General features: G+C 43.3%; 1 protein-coding gene across 1 annotated transcript; it reads left to right on the top strand.

Moving 5' to 3' along the window:
* Positions 1-226: 226 nt before the first annotated feature.
* Positions 227-9,537, top strand: LOC143736688 (uncharacterized). Its single transcript, XM_077227331.1, has 6 exons — positions 227-640; positions 3,508-4,830; positions 6,762-6,838; positions 6,951-7,071; positions 7,283-7,375; positions 8,181-9,537. The coding sequence occupies exons 2-5, from the start codon at positions 4,339-4,341 to the stop codon at positions 7,316-7,318; spliced, it is 726 nt and encodes a 241-aa protein (XP_077083446.1). The 5' UTR covers positions 227-640; positions 3,508-4,338; the 3' UTR covers positions 7,319-7,375; positions 8,181-9,537.
* Positions 9,538-10,600: the final 1,063 nt, after the last annotated feature.

Below are 10,600 nucleotides of genomic sequence, written 5' to 3'. Positions count from 1 at the left end.
GAGAAAGTAATTAAACGTTTATTTGTAACTGTGCGTTACGCAATATGCCCCAATGCTAGTTTATGACATATATATATATATATTTTTTTTTTTGAAACCATGAGACATTTATTGTTAAAGACTATGAGTCAATGTTCAATTTTCAGAAATGATTATTTCAAGAAATTTAAAGCATTCTGCCTCGTCAAACACATAATTTGTATCATGCTCAGTAGAATTGCGTGGGGAGAGAGGGAGGGGGGTGTTGTGTTCAGCTCTCTTTTTACTGAATGTCTGTTTCTTCATCTATGAGCGGCGTGAAGTTCCCTGTGTTAATTGTGTCGTCCTGCGTGTGTCCCCGTCTCGTCTGCGTTGCGTTAGTGTAATGCGAGCATCACAGCGAGTGGCACAGCGTAACATTCCGGAATGTTCTGAAGCCGCTTACGCACAGCAGCGACACGACTGTCTGCGTCGTTTCTTCACCGCTCCGCTCTGCTGCCTCAGGAAGGACATCATCGCTCCGAGAGGAAAATGGAATTCGCTTCAGACGGCAGAGGCCCGGATGAGTTGAGAGCCGGGGAGGCTATCAATTTCACAGCGTCACAAAACAGCTCTCCGGGCACCGGCACGAGCTCCGGCTGACTGACAGACGCGTAACGAGGTGGGGCTGTGGAGAATTTATTAATGTTCATCTGTGCCCGTAGAAAAAGCCAACACTTCTGAAAGCTTGTCCAGAAAAGCAAACGCTCACGCTCTGAATCAAACGGGTTATTTCCTTCCTCTTGTCTTCAGCAAACACAAAAGCTTATTTCATCCACGTAAGAAAAAAATAAATAATGCTTTGATAAATCTTAATACTAAATAAAGTCATAATTATCATGACTAAGACATGATTATGCCATACGAATAATTATGAGATTAAAAAATAGTTTTATTTTTTAATGTCAGTTTCTAAGTCATAATTTTGTCATGCTAAGCAATATGAGATTAAAAAATCGAAATTATGACAGCCTAAATCAGTTACAGGGGTTGTACAATGAAACTGAAACAATTGTCCATAGTGTTGGTGTTTTCACGCATATGCGTGGCCTAGTGGCCGAACATCACTGATTTTACATTCCATCAGTAATAGCAGAGTGTGAAGGTTGAATAATTAGCAGAGCAAAAGCACAGCGGTACATTAAATATTGCAATCCACTCAACATAATGGGACATATCTGAGTTCAAAACAGGACAAATTGTTGGTGGGGTCTCGCTGGCTCATCTGTGAACAGGACAGCTAGTCTAATGTCGTCATATCACCATGAAACACTTCCAACAGGAGTAACTGTTTATGCAAGAGGAAGCTAACTACTAATAGGTTGATACTAACCTGGATTGTATCCAAAAAACATAAAACCGCAGCTGCCCAAATCACTGTAGAATTAAATTTGTACCTTGACTTTCCTGTTTCCAACAAAAACTTTCTCACGAGTTTCACACTTACAAATAAATCGGATATAATAAATGGTATATTTGGCGTGCTGTCCGAGGAGAGGGCTCTGGGCTCGGTATTCGGCCCGAACCCAAAGTACTCCCCCCGTATTCCTGGCTGTGGAAGAAACAAGCCAAGAGTGAGGGATGCTGAAAAACTGTCGAGGAATGTAGGTGAGTCGACTGAGTGAATATATATATCCTCTCATGCTGATCGGATAGACATCATGATTGTTGATGACAAGTTGATTGGATTGATTATTTGAACATGCTCCTCCCGAACTTTGTTTAATGAAACATCGTTTTGTTGGGGGCTCCACATGGTCAATATTCATTGTCGGGCTGCTATTGCCAAACAGTGGTCACTAGTGCCAATGCCAAATGTCGATTTTAATGGTGCCAATAGTGCAAATCTTGGACTGTGGACAATGTAAAACATGATTTGTTCTCTGATGAGTCCACCTTCACTGTCTTTACCAAATCCACTGAAGAAGCCCCAAAGAGGCTTAACACACGGACTGTTGCTGCCTAGAGAGAGAAGCTCGGGTGGATCAGTGATGGTTTGGACTGCAATCTCATGGCAATCTATATTGTGCTTGATGGCCACGTCACTGCCAAGGACTACCAAACCATTCTGGAGGACCATGTGCAGCTGATAGTTCAAATATTGTACCCGGGGATGCCTTGTTTCGGTATGAAAATGCTCCAATACCCACTGCAAGACTTGTGACAGAATGGTTTGATGAACATGAAACACATCTCCCACAGCTTGCACAGTTACCAGATCTAAAGATATTTGAGCCACTTCGGGGTATTTTGGAGGAGCAAGTCAGAAAACATTTCCTCCACCAGCATCACATAGTGACCTGTCCACTGTTCTGGAAGAGGAATGGCTCAAAATCCCTCTGGCCACTGTGAAGGACTTGTATCTGTCATTTCCAAGACAAACTGATGCTGCATTGTCCTCAAAAGCAGGCCCTACACTACACTGATAAATTATTGTGGTCTAAAACCAGGTGTTTCGGTTTCATTGTCCCACCCCTGTAAGTCATATTGTTAGCAGGGCCGGATTTACCTCTTTGTTACATAGGCAAAAGAAATGTAAGAAAAAATTGAACAAAAACTTTTGGAATAGTTTATAAAAGGTGTCCTGCCACATTTTTCTTGCAATTACATCATTTTGACCAGCAGATGCTTCGAAACAGGGAAAATTCTAAGACGTTCTGTCAAGGTTCTCTCGAACGTTCTTTCCAGTTACATAGAACACTTGTTCAAGGTTATCTGGTATCTTTATTAATGTTATCAAAATGCTAGCACAAAACATTAATGGAAAGTGTTTTTAAAAAAAATATTATTATTTTTTTTAACCCTATGGTCCTCTTCACGTGTTGGTCAAAAATGACCACATTTTTTATTTTTTATTTCAATGAAATGAATGTACTATATTTTATTCATTTTTAACCGCAAAGAGTACAAGTATGACTATTTTTTTTCAGGGCCATTTAAACTGTTCGAATCATGTCCATTTTTTTTTGTGTGTGTTCATGCAACAAGTGCCAAAACCTTTAACAAGTTTCATACCATTCTGATAAAAAAACAAAAAAGCAATTGTAAAATATTTCGGTCATAAATGATCAAAAAGCACCAGAGGGTACTAGGTTTTGAATGTTTATTGAGCATTCAAAAGTAACCTTAAAATTATAAAATGGAATGATCATGTTTCTTTAACGTTCGCATATCTAAGAATATTTAAAAATATTTAAAAAAAACTGATGTTTTGAACATTCAGAGAAGTTTCAGAAATAAGGTTTTTAAAACTTCATGTAAATTTTATAAAATAACTTAGAACACACTTTTGTCAGCTGGGGAAATACATCAGATGTATGTCATAGGTTGCGAATGCTGTTTGATTGTGGATATATGCAGTTGTAGTCAAATGTCCATTCAGTGTCACTGTGGCAAGGGGGGTGTGGTCTAGCGAAGTCTGTGACAGGAGAGACAGGTGCGGCGTAAGTGGTTCAAGTGCAAATGACAAACATCTGTGTCTTGTTTCAGTGATTGGCGTGGAGAGACCGCATATAAGTGACGGGGAAACATCATTCAAAGGAGAGACAACTGGGAGACCTGTGGGTGAGCGCGCTTGAAGCAGCACGGGCAAAGGATCGTATCCAGAGAGAGAGAGAGAGAGAGAGAGAGAGATTGAGAGAACCGGCTGAGTGCAGGAGTGTTGAGAGTTGAGTGACTTAACCCTTTGTGAACTGAGTTTGTTGCAGCGCTGTGTGCGCACATTTTCTCTGTATTTTTAGATTATTTTTGGAATAAAACCCACGGCCTCCCCAATCCGACCCTGTCCTCTTCCTTCTCTACATACTGAACCATACTACACTGGTGCCGAAACCCGGGAAGGAAGATGGAAGCCGCCGCCAGCCAGCCGACAGCGGACGTTATAACATCCCTCGCGGCCCTCCATCACGAGCAGTATCAGGCCCTGGTGGGTATGAGGAGCGGCATGGAACGTCGTTTTGAGCTCCTCGTCCAGGGCCAGCGAGAGGACCGCGAGAGGTTCCGGAGCTGGATGGATCGGGAGGTTCGGACCGAAGCCACGCCGCCACCGGGTGAGCTCCCCTACCTGTCCATGAACAAGATGGGGTCCCAAGATGACCTGGAGGTCTGCCTGGACCTCTTCGAGAAAGCAGCAGAGGCAGGCGGCCGCCGAACAAATGGAATGGCCGGAATCCAGAGCAAAACCACAAATGAATTCGGTTGCTGAATCTGGTCGACAACAGCCAGCCCTTCGTGATAGCCCAACAGCTCCGGGACTCCTGCCGCAAGTTTTTACTGGCCGAGTGAAGCGACATCAAGAAAATCATCGACCGTGTGGTGCTTATGAAGTTTATCGCTCGTCTCCCGAAGACGACAGCAGAGTGGGTCCAGTGCCACCGACCGAAGTCGTTGGACTCTGCCATCCATCTGGCGGAGGATCAGTTGGTGGCATGCTCCAGGGTCGGCCACACCCTCCCTAATGTCTCTCTCCCTTCTTTTTCAGCTTCCCACTCCTCTACCCCCTCCCCTCTACCTATCCCTCTCCAAAGGTCCCATCCACCAGGACCCATCAGAGGCCCACCCCGGGGTGAGATGACACCGGACCAGGAAGGGGACGTACGAGGGCAACCCAGGGGGTTCGCATCCGCCGGAGAAGCCTCTCCTCATGTTTCCCTGCTCTCTCCACGCCAATCAAGGTCTGGGCCGGCCTGCTGGCATTGTGGGGACCCGGATCATTTAATTGATAGATGTCCCATGATAGATATAGGGACAATGATCCAGATCCCAGACGTACAGCAGGCTGCCCACGATCAGGCTGGCCGGTACCAAATACCTGTGAGTATAACGGGGGGTAACTATCAGGCTCTGGTGGATTTGGGCTGTAACCAATTCTCAATCCACCAAAGCCTGATTCAACCTGAGGCATTGGATATGAGCCGCATGGTTCGGGTAAGGTGTGTGCACGGGGACGTGGTGAATTATCCGTTAATGTCCAATGTGATTCAATTTACGGGTCAAAAGCATAGGATAGAGTTCGGGTCAATAGCATGGCAGTTAACCCGCACCTCTGACATCCGCTGATCCTGGGAACAAATTGGCCAGCTTTTAGTGAGTAATTGTGAGGCTTATGTGCGGATGTCTATTGTATACAGAAAGCGCAGGATAGAGGGGCGGCGGTGCGGATGGGAGAGTCATTAAATGAGTCATTAAAACATGCATTTGAACAGGTCCGTACCATCGACGGTCAGTCTCTCCAAGCCGACCGTCCGCTCACCTATCCTTATTTTTAGGTTATTAAAAATATCGAGTGACGCAAGACACTCAGTCAAAGCAGATTACAACCCAATTATTGGTACCAAAAAGCCGTTGGGAAATGTTTTTCCAATGCGGCTCATTCTAATCCCATGGCGGGACATTTAGTACAAGATAAAACACTTAATCATCTCATGGCCCGTTTCTTTTGGCTGGGGATTCACAAGAATGTGTGCAGGTGGTTTGCGTCTTGTCTTGAATGTCAGCCGGTAAATCCGCTGGCCGCTCTAAAAGCGCCATTGCACCCGTTTCCTTTAATGCAGGTCCTCTTCAAAAAGAATTGCGATGGACCTCATCGGGTAATTAGAGCGATCCGCACGTGCACAAAGGTTAGTGGTAGTGGACTATGCAACCCGATATCCCGAGGCAGTTGCTCTTCGCACCATCTCGGCTAAGAGTGTGGCGGCTGCAGTTTCGTTTAATCTCCCAAGTGGGGATGACGAAAGAGATCCTTCACTGACCAGGGCACGGCGTTTATGTCAAGTACCAGCGTCTATCACCCACAAATAGACAGACTGGTCGAACGATTTAATCGCACGTTAAGACCATAATTCGTAAATTCGTTCACAATGACGGCAAAAATTGGGATAAATGGTTGGAACCCATGTTTATGTTATTCAACACTGTGATTCAACACTGGAGTGTCGTCCAGAACATTGGAAAGATTACAAGAAAGAGAGACACGCTTGTACCTACATGCTGTTACGCTCAGCGATTATATGCGGGCAAAGAGAATCCCTAGGGGTCTCAGAATCAATAAAGGTCCTATTATCAGTAAAGATAAGGATACATTCTGCGATCGCTGGAGCGAAATACTCAATAAATGCTTGTAGTAGAGAAATGTTCAGATAAAGGGAAGGGAGAGGACATGGTTGGCTTCAGGAGACTGTGGGTGTTTATTCAACTCAAACTCTTTCAAACATAAACAAAAAGACGTGCACCACACGCTTGACAAAACAGACTCTATTCAGATTTCACTCAATGTCTCTCGCTCTCGGCGTTCTCTTTTCTTGTTCTCTCCGTCTCAGTCCAGTTCACCCACAAGTCTCCAACGGTCTCTCTCTCCCACTCTCTCGTTTCCTCGTGGCTTTTATCCGTCTCCCCACGCCAATTACTGAAATAAGACACAGGTGTTTGTCATTCACACTTGACCCACTCACACCGCACCTGTCTCCCGATCCTCTCTCCCGTCACAGACTTCGCTGAAACACGCCCCCCTTGCCACAATGCTCTTTTGACCTAATGGCTCTAACTATACAGGAAGCGCGTGCAAATTTAGCGATAGTGCGCGAGGAAATATCTACAGTCAAACAACAACTAGAGAGTGAGCACACAGACCCGAATAAATACAAACAGCTCCTTGACGAGTGTGAATATCATAAAAATGAGCTGGTAAAAGAAATCACGGCTTCAAAGAAAAATAAATTTCAGAGATACTCTTCTGATTTCGATAGTGGGAGAATCTATCAATGGAGAAACCCACTTCCATGGAGAAGCCGTGGATCCAGGCCAGAAGGCTGCAATGCACGCGGTAAATACACAAGACGCAACATCCGGAAGGATAGTCCACACCAGTCATCAATGGACCTGGAATACGACTCAGAGTCTAGTGCCTACTCTCAGAAAATGTTGCCCTTTTTTAGGAAACGTGAGACGAAACGAACCGAAACCTCCATACACAGGAGCAAGAAAAAATGCAGGCGAGGGAAGAGCGGCTCCCGTCAGAGTGCCATATTGGACTCGCCAGACACAGAAACGGAACAGGTACAAAATGTGATTAATTTATCGAGTAAATCACTATCTGACACTTGCTTGACTGCTTTAAAAAAAGGGCTCTCTTTTGTTCCCTCTACACATTGCTGAGATTTTGATACAAATGTAGGCTTTCATAAGTTTTTTCGAACGTTGAGACTTAGGGAATTTTTCAGTAACCACAATGAGTTTACTTCTAACTCTGCTGGCAATGTGATGGAAGGTACTGAGGACCCAGATGATTTACCCGTTGCGTTAGAACGGGAGAGTGACTTAAGCTCCAGGCTTCCTGCTGGACCAAGGACTCATTTTAGAGGTAACAGCACCTTTATTCCCCCTCATAAAAGAAATGCATCAATAGATACTTATTGCAGACTAGTGGAGAAGGATGTTTCCCTCCTATTAGGCAAAAAGAGGGATTATAAGGTAGCCAATAACCTGTCTAAGGATCAGAGGATAGAACTGAACTCTATAAAAAACGATAAGTCAGTGGTGATCCAAAGCGCAGACAAGGGTGGTGCCATTGTCATCATGGACCGGACAGCATATGATGGGGAAATTCAGAGACAGCTGAGCAATACAATTTTTTATAATAAACTCAATCGTAATCCCACACAGGAGTTCAAACAGCGTATTAGGAGGAAGTTAGATTCCCTCCTACAAATTGGAGAAATAACTAAACTAGAACATGCTTTCATGGTAGAAACTTTCCTGTTACTCCAGTTTTGTATACTCTCCCCAAAATCCATAAAACCTATACAAATGTACCCCCAGGACGGCCCATCGTGGCAGCCATCGGGTCTCTAACAGAGAAAATTGCTGCATTCGTGGATCATTTTCTCCAACCACTCGTCACTTCTCTTCCATCCTATGTAGAAGACTCGATGGAATTCATTAATATGATTCAATCTATCCAATTATCAGATGAACATTGTTTCCTGGTGACTATGGACATTGAGTCTCTTTACACCAACGTACCGTTTGATGGGGAGCTAAAAGCAATAGAATTCTTTTTAAGTCAGCACTCCAGCTGCACCCCAGGCACTTCCTGTACTGTGGACCTCATTGAAATTGTTCTAACATCCAACTATTTTCTTTCTGGCTCTGACTTTTACCTCCAGGTGTCAGGCACGAGTTTGGGAGCAAAATTTTTTACATCCCTATACTGCGGACTTCTTGAAAAGGAAATCATCCTGAATCAACTATGCAACCCATTCCTACCCTCAATTTCCAACTGAAGGAGGTATACAGATGATATTTCTTTTTCATTTGGACTGGCTCTGAGACTCAGTTAAAAGAGTTCCATGATTTTATCAACGCTGATAGTAGCGATTAGAAATTTACAATGGATTATGACAAGCACAGGATGAAGTTTTTAGACATTCTTGTTTACAGAGACTTGAATAGACTAGGATCTAACTTATACCGAAAAAGCACTGACAGAAATTTTATTCTTCATGGACAATCTTTTCATCCCATTCTACTCAAGAGGAGTCTGCCTTTGTCTCAGTTTAGTCGCATTCGCCGGATCTGTAGTTCTAATAGTGATTTCCAAGCCCAAGCAGCTGATTTGGAAAAACTTTTTCAACAGAGACAAAACAAACATGAATGGATTACCCAAGCACGTAATCGTTTTGAAAATACATTGCGAATTGACTGTCTCAGCAACACCAGACCCAGAACTTCTGAGTCTAGATTTAACTGTATTGTCCAATATTCACCTCTTGGCAGAGAGTTCGAATCCATCATTAAAAAACATTGGCACATTATTGCCTCTGATTCAGCACTTAAATGCTTTACTACATCACCCCGCATTGTGTACAAAAGAGCACCTAATCTCAAAAATATGTTGGTGAGAGCTCATCTTCCACCATTGACTGTACTCAATGCAACTTCACACATAAAACTACCACATTCAATCACCCATGCACTGGAAAACTTTATGATATCAAAGGTGTGATTACTTGTAACACAATTTTTTTTATTTATTTACTTAAATGCCCGTGCGGCTTGGCCTATGTTGGTAAAACGACCAGGCCACTGAAAATAAGAATCGCAGAACACAGATCAAACATTCGTAATCATGACACCAAAAGCCCAGTAGCGGTGCACTTTTTACAAGCCTCTCATAACATTTCTTCTCTCAGATATTGTGGCATTGCACTTGTGAATCAGCCCTCCCGTGGAGGAGACGTTAATCGTCTGTTACTTAAAAGAGAAGCATTCTGGATTTATACCCTAGACACATTAGCTCCAAAAGGGTTGAATGAAGACTTTGATCTGAGGCCATTCCTGTAAATAACTCCTGTCAATGAAAAAAATGTGTAAATGTTGTGCGATCATTTTGCTGACTTGATATATGATATGTGTAACACACCATTGTGGTATCCTTTATATATTTATATTCTTGCTCATCTATCATTATTGTTTACAGTGGTAGAGATACTTTTTCAATAAACTTTTTAGGCTGTGCTTTAAGCATTGCAGGCCATTTCTTAGCTACTTAATATATTTATATATATACTTCTTACATGTTTTTATCTGCTTTTCTGATATAATTGCTTTTTCACTTGATTCGTCCTATCATTGATCATGTGACCATGTATGGCTGTATATATGGAGGTGTGTCTCCCCACTTGTTTATGTCGGATGAAGGGCATGGGCCTGAAACGTTACACGTGGTGAGCAACTATTAAAATCACTTAGGAGCATTTTCTGGTGTGCGGACTCATTGTTTACTTATGTTATTCAAACCATGTTATTCAAAAAATGGAGTGAGGCGGACTCAGTAATGCTGGCGATGGTGATTAGTGTGGAAAAGGATATCAGGCCAGAGGCGAACATCAAACCGCAATCACTCGCACTGGCCCCTGGAGGAGATTATCTTTCACCATCCAAGATTGCTGACGTAGTCTGGTTGCAAGCAGAATTTGCAGATGTGTTGTCGCCCCTACCCAGTTGAACTAAACTTATTCAGCACCATGTTGAGACAGAGCCGGGCGTGGTCGTACGCAGCTGGCCGTATAGGTTACCTGAACACAAAAAGAAAGTGGTTCAGTCTGAATTAGAGGCGATGCTGGATGTTACGACCCTAAGGGTCATGTGTTTGGTTGGGGTGTATTTCTTTCTTCTCTCTCTGAGGTGGTGGCCCCTCCCACTCCATGTCTGGGCTGCATGCGTGAGTGGCAACAGGTGTGCCTGATTAACACTCAGTACCTGGAGGATAAGAAGACTGTTCTTAGCACAGTTTGAGTGTGTTGTTTTGAGATGTGTGCTGGTTCTGTTCATTTCTCTTCCTTCCAGTTGTGACCAAATTGCAGACCAACTTTATTCAACCTGTGGGTTGAACACCAACTTGCATCGTGTTGTGAGTTTAGAACAGTGTTTGGTGTTTGTTTGTGTGTTAACCTCCTCAGTGGAGAGAGGATTGTTTAGTAGTCCAGTTAATGTTGAATCTTGTTTTTGTTCTCAGTTATTTAGTTTGTGTTTATTGTTTGCCTTATCTTGCTTGTTTGCTGTCTCATTGTGAGAGAGTAATTTT

Source organism: Siphateles boraxobius, unplaced genomic scaffold (genome assembly GCF_051911475.1).
Source record: "Siphateles boraxobius isolate OS27281-9 unplaced genomic scaffold, OSU_SipBor_1 130, whole genome shotgun sequence".
Lineage (NCBI taxonomy): Eukaryota > Metazoa > Chordata > Actinopteri > Cypriniformes > Leuciscidae > Siphateles > Siphateles boraxobius.
This window is presented reverse-complemented; position numbering and strand designations above follow the sequence as displayed.